This window comes from Micromesistius poutassou (assembly GCF_964030765.1).
Source record: "Micromesistius poutassou genome assembly, chromosome: 2".
In the NCBI taxonomy this organism is placed as follows: Eukaryota; Metazoa; Chordata; class Actinopteri; order Gadiformes; family Gadidae; genus Micromesistius; species Micromesistius poutassou.
The window spans coordinates 17,807,494-17,825,905 of NC_140272.1; the positions used below are offsets into that span (position 1 = coordinate 17,807,494).

The following is an 18,412-nucleotide window of genomic DNA, read 5'->3' on the forward strand; positions in this document are numbered from 1 at the left end:
TAATATATTATTATAATTATTAATAAATTATTGTTATTATTATAGTTGTTATTATTATTATTATTATTATTATTATTATTATTATTACTTATTACTTATTATTAGTATTATTACTTTTATTGTAGTCGTAGTAGTAGTAATAGTAGTAGTAGTAGTAGTAGTAGTAGTAATAGCAGTAGTAGTAGCAGTAGTAGTAATAGTAGTAGTAGTAGTAGTAGTAGTAGTAGTAGTAGTAGTAGTAGTATGAGTAGTAGTAGTAGTATGAGTAGTAGTAGTAGTAGTAGTAGTAGTGTAGTAGTAGTAGTAGTAGTAGTAGTAGTGGTAGTAGTAGTAGTAGTAGTAGTAGTAGTAGTAGTAGTAGTAGTTGGAGTAGTAGAAGTTGTGGTTGATGTCGTTTTTGTTGCATTATTATGTGCCTAGGATTTGAACATTATAATTGATCCTGGATCGTGGTATTTTAAGTAATGTATGACATCAATTGTATAATTTATTAAAATTATCACAGACATTATCAAATAAAATCTATCATATATATAAATAAATAATAATAAATATATATATATATATATATATAAAATTAAAAAAAGTGTGTATTACAGTGCAATTACACAATTGTACCTGTAGATGACAGTAATACAGACGCTGCGTAGACTCAGGCCATATTTAAGTAAGAGAAGAAAACAAGCGGCTGATAGGAATCTCGCGATACTAACATGAGTGCGTCATTCCATGATGGCTGAAGATCCCGGAGGAACCTTTTTTAAACTCTCTCAATTTTTTTCCTCTTTCTATTTAGGTTTGCTTGTCTTAGAGACATGGCAGCACACACAATCGCGTTAAGGGTCCACATATCGTTGAAGTCGTCATGCCCAAGAAAGGGAACCGAAAACGGCTGAAATTTAAGGCTGGGGACGTGTGTTCTGAATCAGGTCAACTAGTTCGCTATTTTCAACCTGCTCACTCGGTCGTCTTGTGTTCATCCTGCTGTGTTTAGCCCTCAGTGGATTCATAATAGTGACATAACTTAGGCGGGGTTTTTAATCGGTATAAGAAATAACAGTTACATTCCTTGAAAATGCCTTGAAATATAACCTGCAGACGTTGTTATTATTATTGAACAGTCCGAGTGGATTGGCCCGGCTCCAGACACCCCATATCGTCACAGTTTGAGTTATGAGTGAAGGGCTGAATCTTGAGTCATTACTTATGCTTAATTCGAACATGTACAACGAGTGATTTATTTCCAAAATAACATCAAATGTACCTTAATAAACGTACAGTATATTTCCCCCCCTTAGTGACAGTAGCTGATTACGCGAATGCAGACCCCGCTGTGGTGAAGTCGGGGAGGGTGAAAAAGGCTGTGATCCATGCAGTTGAAAAAGAAGGTAGCCGGCCGGCTTGATGTATCTGGATGTATTTTTAATGACTGTTGGCAGCGCTTCTCCTTTAGAAAGTCGTGTGGTAACGCTGATCCTGTTTGTGTTGTCTGCCAGTGAAGTTACTCTGTGGCCTGGAGGCCTCCCAGGGTGCCGTGGAGGAGGTGCTGTCCTCTGCAGTGGGTGTCACGGGAGACACCTTGGAGAGCAGCGACGATCTAGACGCAGAGTCAGAGGAAGATGAAAACGAAAGCAAATCTGTCCGCAAGAAGAAAAACAAAATAAAAGGTACATATTCCCCCCGCACATCATGTGGATCACCGAGTCACATGAAGGAGGGGTTTTCTAAAGTTCTTCTTTCTCCCGCTCAGGGAGTGAGAGCTATGATGGAGGGGAGTATCCGGTGGACATCTGGTTAATGCTGTCCGCCTACATCCGTCCTGAAGACGTGTGCAGATTTTCCCTGATCTGCAAGAATGCATGGATTGTCACATGCACTGCTGCCTTCTGGACCAGGCTCTACAGAAGGTCTGCTGGCTTTGCCTCGTCTAATGGACATTTAGCATTATGCCTGAATGGTTTTAACTAGTGGTCCAAAAAGAGGACTCAGGCTCTTGCATTCTGCCACTGATAAAGTGCTTACCCCCTACAATGCATGCAAAAACGAATTAAGCCTCAAGTCAAACTGGTTACAGAAACATTTTCTCACTATCGTAATCAAAGTCATAACTTCTGTGGACCAAGGCGGGTTCATCGTTCAAAACAAATATTGACACATTGACACATAAAAGAAAAGTAGTTGTCTGAGTAAAAAAAAAAAGTTGCTGTATGAGTAACTATCACATTACACACGTTCAGAAGGTCTCATATTTGTTTTGTCTCCCCTTTTTTTTTGCCCTGATCTGTCAATGAAGACACTACAGTCTGGATGCTGAGCTGCCATTCCGTCTGCAGCCGAAATGCATCGACAGGATGCAGTGCCTGCGGGCGTGTGTGATCCGCTCCCTCTTCCTCCTGTACGAGCCCTTCAGCCTGCGCTTCTCCAAGGTTCCCATATTGCCAGAGTCCACGCCTACGTCCTTGCTCAACTCAAAGGTAAACTCAGAGGCACTGTTCCTATGCATGTGTTTTTTTTAATGTATTTTTTATATTGAGAATTCCCCTGATTTATATTGCAAAATATAGAGGTTTGCATGGAGAGGAGCTAATGACAGACTGTCTGGTGGCAATGTGTTCATGAGAGCATATTAATGTATTGTGCACAGCTCTTCAATGACTTACCCATTTTAAATCCAGAAAGAATTGTCAATCTATGGTGTCCAAGTAGTCTTATGTGTGGTAACACTGCATTAGCTTGGTGGCTGGCATGAGCCATTTGCAAAAGTAGCAACCTCGTAGTAAGCTAGATCAATATTTAAATATGTATCAATAATTGAGGTCTCTATTGGATTAGTGTTGGCATATGACGCCATTGACATGCAACCAAATGAAACAGACGTTACCGTGAATAAAACTACAGATTTCTCTTGTTTTGACTATTGTTTAATTAAACAATTATGATAATGTAAGTGCACAACTCAAACGTTTTTATATATAATGCAGAAATGTTACATATTATACATTTTTGCGGAAAGGAGCTAGGGAAACTGAGTACATCATTACCACAAGAAATTTCAGTTTAATTTAAGCAGTGAATAAAAGCATATAACTCCCCCCACTCATTTATTTCAGTGTTTTACATGGTTATACAATTTCTCACTAAATACATTATTGAAAATGTAGCTCATAGGGGAATGATACTATTACCGGTCTCACAAATGTAATTTCAGTTGTAATAAATAAGTCAACAGCTAATTAAAGTGTCTCTCTAGGTCATTCACCGTACCAATCATACTGTTAACGTTATATTTTTCCCTGTAAACATTATGCAGTTTAGGTACTATTGGTTTTATACTAAGGTTTTGAAAATACCCCAAAGTGCTAACTTATCCAACTAGCTCATGCCTCAGTTTCATCCTCGGTGGATTGTTAAACTTCTTCGGCACTGGCTGCAGGATTGATAACGTTGGCTGTGGGGCTATCAAACACGGTACATTCCACGGCTTTTAGATATTTGTGGTGTTTGACCAGGAGTTTTCCTGTTTATCTGTACATTTCGCATTTCAACTATTTCAGCGGTCTACGTCCAGTTTGGAAAAATGTAAACCACACACAATGGAGCCGAAAGCTATCGCTTTCCGCTCTCCATTGGACTTACTGAACAAGTTGCGACGTGGTCACGCAATGACTCACTCACTCACTCACTCACTCACTCACTCACTCACTCACTCACTCACTCACTCACTCACTCACTCTCTACTCTCTTCCCCACCAGCTTTTTCAGGTACCGGGATTTGGTACCGATTTCATTTAACTTGAATCGATACTCGGTAGTATCTCCATAATTTTGGTCACTACCTTTTTAAAAGTATCGAAATTCGGTATCCAACCCTCGCAGAGATGCCACTTCCCCTCATGTTGCAGTATGAGAAAGATGTGGCTCATGGGTGACGTTTGGAAGTCCAACTAGGTGCTCCGCTTTCAGAATGTCCCACTTTGAGTGACGTCTTTCTCCTGTTGCAGTGTTTGCTGTTCTGGGTCACGAAGGTATCTGGGACTCGGCCCGAAGCTATGTGGGAGTTCAACTTCAAGTTTCTAAAGCAGGTAGAGGAGTTCTCCCAAAGTCAACCGCTTTAGATCTCTGTTCAGGTCACGGTGTATAAATGGTAGAATTTTTAAAAATGGTCCCATCCTCCTCCTCACCTCAGCAGAGCCATAGTAAGAACGGCCACACCAACTCCCTCTGCCTGCCCAGGCAGTACGAAGACGTTCATGCCAACCCGGACTCAGAATGCTACCTGCTCCGGGTCTCCACGCTCAACTTCATCTTCACGCCTGTCGTCATGGGGATGACCCTCACCACGGTCAGTAACGGTCACTTATCGGAAATTACGATCGCGACTGCCGCCACGGCTCGTCCACCGCAATAAACATTCCGCTTTGAACGGTGAACCCGGTATGGCTAGCAGCTATAAAAAAAGCCAAAAAGCTATAAAAACTACAAAATGTGAAAAATGCACCGACGTTGGCTCAGCCTGGTTCCGCTTCTTCCGCTACGTACATTTTGACCATTTGAGTTCACCATCCGGGTCCTTTCAGTACACCTATTTTCGCCCTGATCCTAATTGGAACGCCCTACGTACTCTCAAACTAAGGCCCCGTTTACTCAAAGGGAAAACGCAGATATTTCCACGCGGTTTGGCCTCTCATTTACACGAGAACCCAGTTTTTATCACAGAAAACGATTATTTCTAAAAACTCCGGCCAAAGTGGAGATTTCTGATAACGCCGGTTATGTGTTGTCATGTCAACTGGGAGAAACGGGGCTTTAGGTTCTCAAGCGTCACATTATGCGCCAGAAAATGCTTAACGTCATGTGAGCGCCCTGTGTTTACAGTTTGTTTGGTCCACTCGAACGAAACCTTGCGCCATATTGGTTGTTTTGAAAGGAACAGGAAGTCGCTCGTGTTATTCGTTGTTGTTGATTCTGAGCATTCTGATTGGCTTGCATGGCTTTATCCTTCTCCCTACACTGCCGCCCATAGGTTTGGCATAGTTATAATGGCGCTCGACGGCGTATTCATGCGGGTTGATGTAAATGACAACTTTTTTGAAAACAATGTTGTGTGCACAATGTTATTTTTGAAAACGGAGGGGGGGGGGGGAATATTTGTTTCTCTAAATACCCTGCTATGTATAAACGTGGCCTAAGTATAGTAAGTACGGGAAGTATGGATATCGGAACACAGCTCAGGTCCCCCTCAGGATAGATAGATAGATAGATAGATAGATAGACCCGCAAGAAAATGGATCTCGGGATACATTTTTTGTAAACCAAGCCCTCCCTTTGACCCGGTGGGGCCAACAGAGTTGCAGTGCAGTCCAAAAAGCCAGAATGTTTCAAACTGGAGATCCCACCGCACCGCACCTCACCTAACGACAAAGCACATAACGTGACATGGCTTGAATTCAGTGGGAGTCACTTTAGATCAAAGTGTCTACTAAATAACCAACCTCTCTCTCTCCTGTCTGCCCCCCCCCCCCCCTCCAGTTCACCATCAACGTGAGCACGGACATGCGGCATCACCGCGTGCGCCTGCTCTTCCAGGACTCGCCGCCGCGGCGCGGGAGAAGGCGGGCGGAGCACGGCGGGCTGCAGGTGGTGCTGGACCCCGTGCACAGCGTCCGTCTCATGGACTGGTGGCACCCGCAGTACCCCTACTCGGCCTGCACATGATATGTTCGTTAATAAACAAAAGAGGACCAACGTCGCCCGCTTAGAACCTAAGAACCTAAGAACCTGAACTGCCCCGTTTACTGTGCACACAGATGCTAGTTCTCTGTCGCTGCCCTCGCCCATAACTCAAGTTTGTGCCCGTTTCTTGTCCTGCCGATGTCCTGTCCACACTTAGAACTAGATTCCCCTGGACCCACACGAGCTGAATCGAGCTAGAAATGTACTTCCTAATTGAGCCTAAAAAAAATAAATTTGATTCCTGCCGCCCACTAGACTAAGGAATATTATCCTCCATCGTTAAGATTAGTTTCAAACACATGTTTCAGAAATAGGAAAGATCCTGCCGATTTGAAGTGTTCATATACTACTATATTTATTATTTGATTTTAGTATCTGGCCAAAGGCTAAATGTCTTGTTTAAAAAAAACGCAGTTATTATGTCCTGCGTTTAAGTAAGAAAAATATATATACTTGACTTTTATTTTCTAGCCATCTTGATTTTAAAAGGCATGCTGGTGCTGGCCAGAATTTCATTAAGTGATTGATTTTGGAATGTTAAGATCAATCCTCTTATTATACAAGCAGATAAGTGTCTATTCCATCGGATGCTGCCACCACATTTTACCTAAATATGTTGTAGAAATTGTGAAGAAATCCATCATATGTATTTGAATCAACCCTACTGTGATGAATTTTTCTTCCGCATTTTGAAAACTTTTGAGTGATCTCGATTCCATATATAAACCTATTCGTTACACTGGAATAAAAACACAAACTGCTCCTCGAAACTTATTTGTCTAAGTCGAATGGGACCGCAAAAAAGTTCATGGCTTGGGCCTGTCATTCCTTGTGTACATAAGTCTGGCGGTGTATCGCCCTCTTGTGGCATGATGGGGGTATAGCTGGGTTCACGGCTTCATTCTACCTGTCGTGTTATTGAAGGGTAAATTCTAAACAGCCTATGATCTCTATAACCATTGGGAAGTAATCTAGGGTTATGTCAACACACACGCCCTCACTGTCCGTGTGGAAATCCAATTAAATGTAACAATCTATTAACCCGTCCTTTCGACAGCCTTGTGGAAACTCTCCAGTCAGTTCACCCGAGACTACCAGTAGGGCCAAACTAAAGTGGAAGTAACGCCGCCAAATGGCAGTCGTGCCGTTAGGGTCTGAGCAGACATATTTCATACGCCCTTTAGTTATACATAGGACGTGTCGAAGTAATCACGTCACTGTCAGAAAATAACACGTGTTGACTGTATCCGAGAACTACATTTCCCTCACAGCATGTGTGCTCTGTCATTGGTGGCGTGAGCTGTCACTATGCACACAGGTGACCGCGCAGCAGCTCCCCAAGTTGTCAAAACATCGCGTCGAACAAAAACGAAAACAAATCGTCCATCCAAGTGCAGGCAATGTGGTTTACCGAAACACAGATACACGTCGAGGCGCGAAACTACACTTCGTGGCGTGTTTAGCCGGGCTCCTGCGTCGCAATCTCATTTATAATAAAGAATTGCGCAAAGGAGGTTTGGCGGACGCACGCTTTCCTGAACCTGACTCCACTACACTTCGTGCCGTCTGACCTTCAGAGCGGGTAAGTGATATTTTGCACCTCAAATGTGGCAACTGGTTAAACTCAGCAACCCGGGGAAACCGCACACAACCTTTGACATTATTAGTCGCCCGTCCTTCGTGGTTTATTAACGCCCTTTGCTCACTTTTCCATGAATTGAAAAACACGTAACGAGCGGCGCTATTTTCGGACTTGGCTGTAACCTGTTCTCCAGTGTGTGTGTGTGTGTGTGTTTTTGAAAAGCGTATCGAAGTCAACGCAATGTTTGTTTATGTCTATTTTTCCATACACACATGAGAAAACTTTTAGAAAGTGTGCCACAGGTGACGTTTTTATCAAGACAGTCCTCCCCATTATGCTTAAGGGGCCGCGCGCTGTTCTTGTTGATGAGAGCCGTGCCTCTGTCAACAGCCATCACGCATCACCCTGGATATACCGCTGTGTACAAACCGGTATTGTGTAAAGAAACCTTGCCGTAAACTCGTCGGCAAAGCTAACGATAGATCCGCGCATCTCCGCAAACACCGTCTTTGTTTACACTGTGGACGTGTATGTACACGCGTGTGCATGTCATTACTCTGTGTGTGTGATCTTTCGGATTACATTGAGCAGCAATCGGCATTTATTTTAAAAGCCCGAAGAATGTCCAACAAGTGAATGCCACACTTCGAATGCTTATACCACATCGTGTCACACGAAGGCACTGCTTTGACCTGTGACCCCCGACGAGTGCTGGACATTCCTTATATTCCTCAGTAAACACAACAGTAGAGTTCAAAGGGCAGACGTGCAGCAGGGTCAAACCGCTGTGATGCTTGGTTACTAATGCTACACACTGGCCTACTTTCTGCTTTTGTACTTCTTTGGTCATTTATAAGAAATGTGTTCCATACATGTCCATGGCCTAGCTTGTTGATTCCATTCAAATGACAGCATGCTGACCATATTATCCTATCCTTGAAATCCCCCCTTAAGACACCATCAAAACAATCAATTTACCAAAATCCCTTGTGAGTCATGATTACGTTTTGGTGGATCTCGCTGAAAACTTTACAGACTTAAAATAGTAAGGGGAAGCAGAAGCCTTCTCTCTGACTCATGTCCTTTGGCATAGTCATGCAAAATGACAAAACAAATAAAAAGGGAACCATACTCTCAAGGTCTTTGGCTGAATTCTAGAAGAAAATAGGTTGAACTAATGTGTCAATCAAACAGACAGCATGAGCCTACATTGACCTACTTCAGGGAAGAGTTGTTGCACTATTGTGTTCTGTATTCACATAGCCGCCTGCCTCTTAGGTTTGAGAGAAAAAACAGGCGTGTAGGCTAGGGCGAATAGCAGAACTGACGGATAGAAAAGTTGTTTTACGGAATGAGGAAAAACATCTTTTGTATCTTGGCTGTTGATTGCCATTACTGATACACACACTCGGCTCCAACGTCGCAAATTCCTTTCTCGGTTGCCACCACACAATTCACATGCAACACACTGTAGACATCAAACACACATGGAGTGGGCTGCATATCTGAGTTTGGACGTCACAGCACCATACTTACTGTGTTTTTAGTGTGTACGGACATTAATCGTGATGTTTTCATCCAACCAAATAAAGAGTTGACCTTTAAATTCATGGTGTGACGACTGCTAACATAATGGGTCGTGGAACAGACAACTGCAAGGTTGATTCTGCTTTCCAATTCTTGGAAAGCTGGAGTCTCTCTCCTTAATACTCATCCTCAAATGTTGTTGTACATTGCTTATGCAATGAATGTTATGTTGTTGATTATTTTACCCTAATAATATTAATAAAGGTTGTATTTCTATTTTTTGAATCCCATCATGAAGGGAAGGCAATAAATGTATGTTCACATAGTTAGTGTCATATTTAGATGAATTGATAATTCAGCATCAATTCTTCAGTAATGTACACTATCGGACCAACACTTCTTACACAAAGACCGGCTTGCCTTCCATCAGTATGAGATTGGCATATAGGACACATTTCAACAGATACACTACAGGAGAACCAAACAAGCTGAGATTACCGATTAGGGATGTGAATAACTCAAATTTTTCATGGTTGAATAATCAGTGGGTGGTATGAACGAATAATTGATTATTCGATGTGTGCCGACATTCACAAAGGCAGCCATGAATCATCGGCAAGAAATCACTTAATATCTTAAACTCAAAAAAAAAAAACTTTAACAGTGATCAGTGTTTGTGTTGTAATAGTGCTACAGAACCAACATTAGTTCCGTCCGTTAATTCTTGTTTATTTGAATGGGGAAAAAATGTTAACGGTCCAAATGTTAAAAATCGACTTTGACCCTCAGGAACGAATAATCGAATAATCAAATATTCTGACCCATCCCTATTACCGATCAAGACCCATCCGGTCAAATCCCCTGCCTTAACGGTGGGTTCATAGGTAAAGAGTGAGGAAACCCCCAGTGCTATTTATGGCCGTTTTGTAATAACGTTGAACGTGTCAAAGTAAAAAACAACAACTGTGCAATTGAACGTCCAATGGGAGATGTATAAGTCTGTATGTTATCCAGCAGAGTCTCTCGCCCTCTCTGTGTTGGTTTTGTGTTGCCAGCCACGGGGCAGGTGTAGTGCGGTGTAGTGCGGTGAGTGCGCGGTGTAGTCTGCGCGGTGCCTGAGTGCACACACTGTGAGGGGGTTGGTAAACATCGTCGTGAGGTTCCTGTTCAGCCGGGGTCAGGGGTCGCCGGCTATGTGGAGCATGTCAGAAGGCTAACTGTATCCCTTTTTTCTCTCTCTCTCTCTCTCTCTCTCTCTCTCTCTCTCTCTCTCTCTCTCTCTCTCTCTCTCTCTCTCTCTCTCTCTCTCTCTCTCTCTCTCTCTCTCTCTCTCTCTCTCTCTCGTCTCTCTCTCTCTTAAACCCGGCACAGCTGCACTCATGCTCAGCTGGTTGTCATGGGAACAAAGAGTCAGGTTTCAGAACTTTGATGAAGGTCAATTGTTTTTTTTTGGTTTGAATACATAGGTTGTTGTCCAATTTTAGCATCTTATTTCAAAACCTCCCATATGCATTTACAATTTCTTCATGTTTCAAAATAGTGTGTGTGTGTGTGTGTGTGTGTGTGTGTGTGTGTGCGCCAGCCAGCCACATGTCAGTGGGTGTGGATGTACTCTCATGTAAAATATCAGCAGGTGTAAGTAAACACAGCTACATCCATTCGCCTTATGGGCCGATAATCGGTGACATCCTCCTGATTGGTCCAGAGGAAATGTGTCGGTAACTCCTTTTTCCATTTTCAGTAAACCATACGTTTGACCTTCTCACGGTCTATGAAGGCTCTCCTGCAGAATCACCAAAACATAGAGAGATCGTCAGTGTGTCATGTGATCGGTGACAAAAGGACACATGATCATCCGCTGGAGGATGGAGGAGGGCGGGGGCTTTCGGGACCATGTGCTGAATGTATGATTCTACTTCCTCATGCAAGCCCCTGCTGTAGGTTCTCACTTCCTCTTTTGGCTAGCAGGTTGGTGGCATGTCGGTCGGATCACACCTCAGCTGTCGTGCCAAAGTGGGGATTAACTGTATGTGCACTAGGGCTTAACAATTAATCAAAATATAGATATGATATATGAAAATATGTTTTTTTTGTTGCAGACCCCAACAATGACCACATCATGATATTAATTTAAAATTGTGATTTAAGATGGATCATTCCCTATATATATATATATATCTCTCTATCTCAATCAAATTGATCGCAATAAGTAGTATTTAACATTAACTATTGGTTCCAGCAAGTCTCTGATTCACACATTTTTTTGCTTTTTTTTTGGAATTCTCACCAGAACGTTTGCACTCCCATTCATCCCTGAAGGGAGAGATTTACACTGCCATGTGTCGCTTCTCAAGGTTGTGTCGTGGTTCTGGGGAGTGCTGCATTGTGGTCTGTGTCTTGAGTGTGTCTGTGTGTTATCTCCAAATGCCAGCCATTCCAAATGCCTGCACACACCGTTTCAGCGCGGTTGGTTATAGTCCCCCATGTGTGCTGTCACTCTAGTTCTCTCTTCCTTCCTTCTTTTAGTCCTTCCACCTCTCTCTCTCTCTCTTTGTCATTCACCCATCTATCCATGCCTGTCTTTTTTGTCTGTCCGTCTGTCTGGTTGGCAGGTGTTTACTTTGCTGCGTAACATAGTCGTATGAGACAGATTCATGATTTTAAGTATTCGGGGGGAGTGCAATCGACGAGGAACATTGTGAGTACTATATTTAACCAACCTCCTTTTTAAGGGGTGAGTGCATTATGAAGTTATCCCCCCCCCCCCCCACGCACCCATGGCCATAGACATAACTATATATGCTCATATCGACAGTGGTCTTTGTTCCATTAATGAGTGAGCGGGCCCTAGGCTGGAGGGCTTCTTTCTTGGTCTGACTCTGTGTAGACTCGCTCTATTCCAGCACCACACGCCAGCCAACTATCTGTGTTGTTTGTTTGCAACAATATCCGCAGCCATAGTAACCAAGGGCGGGTGGAGAGATGGGCACCCTAACATGGTATATGCCGGGACCTAGCTAAGGGCGTGTGTGTGTGTGTGTGTGTGTGTGTGTGTGTGTGTGTGTGTGTGTGTGTGTGTGTGTGTGTGTGTGTGTGTGTGTGTGTGTGTGTGTGTGTGTGTGTGTGTGTGTGTGTGTGGACGTGTGGACGTGTGTATGTGTGTGTGTGTGTGTGTGTGTGTGTGTGGACGTGTGTATGTGCGTGGACGTGGACGTGTTTGCATGTGTATGAGTGTGGACTATTGTCAAAAGAGTACAAGGCTGTCTTGGTCAGTAACCTCGCCTCCTACACACAGAGGCCTCCTGATTGGACGAATGGGGTAGGAACGCAACCCCAGCAGCCAATGAACAAAGGGTGCGGATGAGCCTTTCCCCTGGACCAAAATAACCCGGTAAATACACTGCGGGCACTATGAGAACTGAGAGTCGGACCCACTGATAGGACCTCTGTATACAAACAAGGGATGCTTGTAGGTCGGGTGGGGGGGGGGGGGGTGGGGGCTGCGTCCTCATTCGTTGTTTTAAGCACAACCGAACCGAGTGACACTTTGAAACCAATTACCCCGGGCTACTGTCTGAGCGGCAGTGATGAGGGATAGCGTATGGGGTTGTTATGAAATTTTTAACCCGGCATTAAAAATGTAAAGATTCAGGGCTGCATTCCTCTTTGAGCATCCTCTGTCCCTCTATCGTTGATCAGCCCCTTTATGTCTACATGTCAGCGCAACACACGCAGTGCCGGCTGATTGATTTGTCAAAACGCTGATGCGGACGCCGCGACGTCGATAATCCGGTCAAACAAGTGTCGCCTCTCACTGACCTCCTGTTATTATTTGGAAATGTTAAACCAAGGGTTCAACTTCCGGTCAAAGGTAGTCCACTAACGCAAGACTTGTTATAAAAGTATGTATTGCTTTGTTATAGCCGTAGTGGGGTGACTGCATCACGCGATTGGTTTCCTCAAAATCTTGACTTTCCCAAAGCATCATGGGGTGTGTGCCCACGTGTCTGAGCATGATTGTGGAAGACTTTTTTTTTGCGGGGGAAGATAATTGTTTGTTAAAATAAAATCCACGTCAAATCCAAGTATGTTTTTTTGAATATATCGTGTTTTTTGTCTTTATCGTAGACAGAATCCAAATGCTATGGGCGCTATTTCTGTTGCCCAATTATCTTGAGACGCGATGATTACATGATATTAGATGCATCATATCATACAATCTGTTATCGCACTGTTATCAAGGTATTCTAGAAATGCATTTGCTATATTTAGTAGGTGCCACCAGATGGAGCTCATATCTTGGCTTTAACGACGTTCCCTCACCTGAACGGAAATATAATTACACCTTGGAGTTGCATCTGTGTGTCCCATTAGTATGTAACCACCATTAGGTTGAGGTATTTCAATTTGATCTTTGTTTCAAGTGACAACCTCTGTTTTACAGCATCAAAGCAATTCAACATCCCCGAGCATGTTTGTAACTACGAGAGATATTTTGACAAACATATCAAAATCCCTTTTTGATTGGTTTATCTTGGACTTTATCTTGATGCTCTTGATCATAAGTGAGGATTCAATGAGAATGATCATATGTGAGTCAATGCTTACTGGTAGGATACACAAAATATTTCATTTTGGTTAAATATTTTACCATATTATACTCCCATCATTTGTTTAGACCACCGTGAGGTATATCATCTTGATTTGATAGATATTTCATTTTGGGATTCAGTGGGTAAAAGCATGTCAACATACTAAGAAAATACTATATAATAATATAATAATAAAAAGGATAAGTCTCTAAGGATACCCCATTAGCTTGATGTGACTATTTTTTTTATTTTATTTTGTAATGAGTTACAATGAGTCAATGCAAATGTATTGGAGTGAATGTAAAAACATTTTTTTCTTTTTTATGATGAAGTGAAAGTGAAAATAGACATAGGTCCTCAAGAAGTACATATAGTCCAAATAAATAACTACCTATTTACTGTAAAAAAGTGTTCATACTTTGTTTTTTAATATGACTGCTACAGAATGATCAACCTTATTACTCTAGCTCATAGAATGTGACTTTAAAATCATTTCTAAACACACTGTATATGTGCCGTCTACCATCATAAAGTGTGTGTGGGTGTGGGTGTGTCTTTACCGGATACTGTGTCCCCCTTGTTCTTCCCCACAAACCCCGGCATTCCCGCTAACTTGCGGGGGAACAGTGGTGAGGAAGTGGACATAAAACTGCGTTGGTGCTTAAAAAGGCTCGCGTGTGTGTGTTTTGGGGTGACTAAGACACTCACTCACTAGCTCATTCTGCAACGCCCTACGAAAGGGGGGCGGGGGGGGAGTGGAATCACTTACCACTGATCTGCCATTGGCACACTACAGAGCTAGAACAAGCCGGTATACAGCTCTTGCACTTGGCTTGGCTGTTCGTGTATGTCTCTCGTGCTCTCTCTCTCTCTCTATCTCTCTGTCTCTGCTTCCTTTTGATACCACATGGATCATCGGATAGTTATGGGAAACGATATACCGTCTTTGAGATAACCACACGGTAGCCGGGCCCCAGGTAAAGACTTATTTCGCTCCCATCTTTGTTTAATATGACATGGTCAGTTTGACATTGTACTTTTCAACTTTCTTTTTCTCCAGATACATTACTGTATTATGTACCACTGTAATTATTTGGTTTACTTTGTGTGCAAATCCAAGCTATTTGCTTGTATGAATCGTCATGTCATGGGGGATGCTCGGATAGGGCGAGGGCGCATGTAGTAGAGTTGATGTAAACAATGTATGTTGCCATAGCGATTGACCTGGGAGTGGGGGTTTGTGTGGACACGGTGTAGGTCTATGGACGACGATGCTTCAATAGGTGTTATCCCATGACAAAAAACACTGCTTGTCAAGGTATCGTTGACATTTTGAGGATATGAGTTTCTATTTATTTATTAGAAATTTGGAAAAATAGATAAATACGTAATTGTGATCAAAGCTAAAAATCTAGCCTATTAAAATGTGTAGAAGGCCCATAGAAGAGTTTGGTTACTTTCGAGGGTGTATTTATAGTTTGCATATTGCATACACTCTCTTTTAGAAGTGGTATGAGGCATGCTCATTCTGACCTACATTATTGATTGATTACTGTGATATATATTTCAGAATTTGGAAATTTGAGTTTGATAAATCCCCTACAATATCACTTCACCATTAAAATGCAGTACTTGGATTATCAAAGTTAAAGAGCTTTTACAACAAGGGTTGACTTTAGATGATGTGAACCCATACGACATGGGAGTCGTTTGGGTTACGGCCGTGGTAACACACCTTGGTTTTCGTTCCTTATTTTCTGCTGGGAGAAGGTTGCTTCACTCCAGTCTTGAAGCTTAGCTTACCGGAGGAGGAAGGAAGTTCCTGCTAGTTGAAATTTGCTGATGAAGTTCTTATACCCGTCCTTCGGAGGAGGCGTAAAACTGAGGTCCTGACTCACTGAGGTCATAAAAGATCCCAGGGCACTTATCGCAAAGAGTAGGGGATCCCCCCGGTGTCCTGGCTAAAACTGCCCAACCAGGCTCATTCAATCTGGCCCCCTAATCATCCCCCTGTGTAATTGGCTCATTCATTAATTCCCTCACTCTCCACCTCAAGCTGGTGTGTGGTGAGCGTTCTGGCGCAGATTGGCTGCCGTGCATCACCCTGTCTAGAAAAGCGCTATATAAATTAAATAAATTATTATTATTATTATTATTATTATTATTATTATTATTATTACTGTGGTCTTTTATTTATTTATTCATTTTTTTTATCTCTGATTAGCTTCCCATGTCATTGGGTCTTCAAGGGCAACAATGTCGAACTATTCACACCAGTTCACTGGAATGACTACAGCCGTGTGTGTGTGTGTGTGTGTGTGTGTGTAGCTCTCTGTTACATAGACATGTTTGCGTGCACTATATTTAGTCGTCTCTTTATTCTGCATGGATGCAGCAGTGGCTGACACATACAGCTACAAACAGAAGTTCTGGGCTTTCCTGAATTTACAGACAATGGTGATTCATTTGGACTAACTGAAGCCATTCATCTCTTCTGTTATTGATGACAAACTAAGCTTCTGCAGCTTTCCAGAGGCAAAAAACATTTCTTGGGACACGATAAACAAGAACACAACAACACATCTTGTCTGTCTCTTGAATACAACAGCAAGGGGCCTTACTTTCAGACACGTGTGTCTCTTGAACACAATCCTTAACGTATATATAGAATACTACCAAGATGTATATGTCCTCAGGTTTATCTTTTTTATTTTAAAGATACTCCATGACTTCATGACTAATGCATACAGTATAAGATTATTTTTTGGGGATAATAACTGTACATTATCCCGCTTATTACACGGCTACTTGCTGAAGAAATGAATCATTTGATTATCGAAAAATGATAGCATTGATATAATTCGAATTGGAATTCATAGCTCCTGCCTGGGAAGTCTGTTAGTTTTCGACATTTGGTCCATAGCAACTATTCAAATCAATTACTGCATTCAGTGGTCTGTTATTTCTGAATAGCAGACCACTGAATCGAGTATTCATCAAAGCCGTGTTTTATTGGTCTTTAATCCTGGGTGTCTGTCTAAGCCTGCTCGACTTGAACTCATCAGTAGCCAGGCCATTATCAGGGATCAGGAAACGCCAGGCAGCTCGGCACCAAGCGACTGCAGAGTGACAACACACAAAACCGCCGGGAAGGAAGTCTGACCTGTGCGTGACAAATGGAAAGAGGGACAAATGATAGTTGTGTAAAGAACAGAATTAGAATTGTGTGGTGTGTTGCAGCAACACTTCACCAAATGCTACCACTTGCATCCTGGCACAAGCCCACACAAACTGACCCACACACGAGATGCGGACGGCACCTGTGTCCCATAGCATCCACCACGACAACATCCTCTCTTGGTTTTTGTTTTTCTTCATTTCTTTCCTGCTTTCTTTCTTTCCCCACTGCAGATTTCTCTCCAGCCTCTTGGGTGTTTTTGTGATGTAGTCAGCACCACCGGCAGCGTGTCACCCCCTTTTTTTTTTGCCAACACTACTTTCTTATAAAACAGGTAATGTTCTGCGTACACGTGTTTTTATTCGTCCTGCCTGCCTGCCTGTTTGTCTGCCTGTGTCCTGTTTGTCTGTCGGCCTGCCGCTGGTCTGTCTGCCTGCCTGCCGGCCGGTCTGTGCATGTCTATCGCTGGCCAGGAGTGCGTGGTTTGGCCTCTGTTCTGTCGTTAAAGGGGTGTGTGTGTGTGTGTGTGTGCGTGTGCGTGTGCGTGTGTGTGTGTGTGGAGGGGGCGAGGGGGCGAGGGGATGAGAGAGACCAAAGAGGAAGGGGTAACGATCTCATAGCTGCTGTGCCATTGGTGACACGCAATCCTGCCTTCCTTTGGGTGAGGGGTTTCACATTCCCTAACGAGTATATATACACCCGTCTTCTGGTAGTGGATGAGGTGAACCTTGTCCCTGTCTCCCCTCCACACACATACACACACATACTCGTTATGTTACACACTTTGGGTCCCTCAAAAAAAGCCCCATATAAATGGTTAGACACAGAAAGATGGCTGTGCGTGTCAATATAGACTGACACTTTAGGCATTTGCAACGCCGTTAATCAGGGACACATGCGCACACAGCCTTTTACAAAAGTGGATGCAGACACAAGCACGCACACACAGTCACAGACTAAACAACAGACGGAACCAACGGAACATGTTTTTGTGAAAAGGGGAACAGAAAAAAGGGGGTTTCATTTATCACTCAACATGCAAACGTCCCCTGCCCTTTATCTTTTTTTTTTTATTTGCATGTTTTTTTGTATTTTGTGTGTGTGTGTGTGTGTGTGTGTGTGTGTGTGTGTGTGTGTGTGTGTGTGTGTGTGTGTGTGTGTGTGTGTGTGTGTGTGTGTGTGTGTGTGTGTGTGTGTGTGTGTGTGTGTGTGTGTGTGTGTGTGTGTGATTGTTTTTGTTTAATTTTTAAATTTTAATTTAAAAAAATATTAATTTTAATTTGTGTTAATTAGCAAGGTAGGCACCCAGACCTAAGCCCTATAATACAAACATATACTCCGTTTGGAAGGGTTTACCATTCACATCATTATATAAACTAGCCATTATTTCTGTTACAAGTACTGTCAATTATTCTCCACCATTCCCTGTGTCTTTAGGAATTCTTGGGAAAGTTTTAATGTACTTCAGTATTTTAGTGTACTTGAATGTGTGTGTGTGTGTGTGTGTGTGTGTGGTAGTCTCATATTCAGTCACTCAGTTGGCTCCTTGTTTCTGCAGAGACACCTCTATAAATACACACTAACAAATTACCACCATGTCTGTAATCCCAAAGTTTTTATTAGCATCCAACTGTGTGCGTGTGTGTGCGTGCGCGCGCATTTTGGAAAGCTGTGTTGTATAGAGATTATACTGGAAAAAGTAAGCTTCCACATGGTGCCTTTTTGAACTGGACTCGGTGCGCATTTTCGTCGTGCACGTTTAAGATTGCGGGCACTATGTGTATGTGTATGCATAGTTCA

The 18,412-nt window shown here is 42.7% G+C and overlaps 1 protein-coding gene across 2 annotated transcripts; it reads left to right on the forward strand.

Moving 5' to 3' along the window:
• Window positions 1-743: 743 nt before the first annotated feature.
• tmem183a (transmembrane protein 183A) lies at window positions 744-6,476 on the forward strand. 2 transcript variants are annotated; one of them, XM_084463754.1, is made up of 8 exons: window positions 744-929; window positions 1,299-1,388; window positions 1,497-1,667; window positions 1,751-1,907; window positions 2,294-2,474; window positions 4,002-4,082; window positions 4,187-4,342; window positions 5,530-6,476. In XM_084463754.1, the coding sequence occupies exons 1-8, from the start codon at window positions 866-868 to the stop codon at window positions 5,713-5,715; spliced, it is 1,086 nt and encodes a 361-aa protein (XP_084319880.1). In that variant the 5' UTR covers window positions 744-865; the 3' UTR covers window positions 5,716-6,476. The 2 variants fall into 2 exon arrangements, with proteins under 2 accessions (XP_084319880.1, XP_084319881.1); XM_084463755.1 differs by having other exon boundaries at window positions 4,190-4,342.
• Window positions 6,477-18,412: the final 11,936 nt, after the last annotated feature.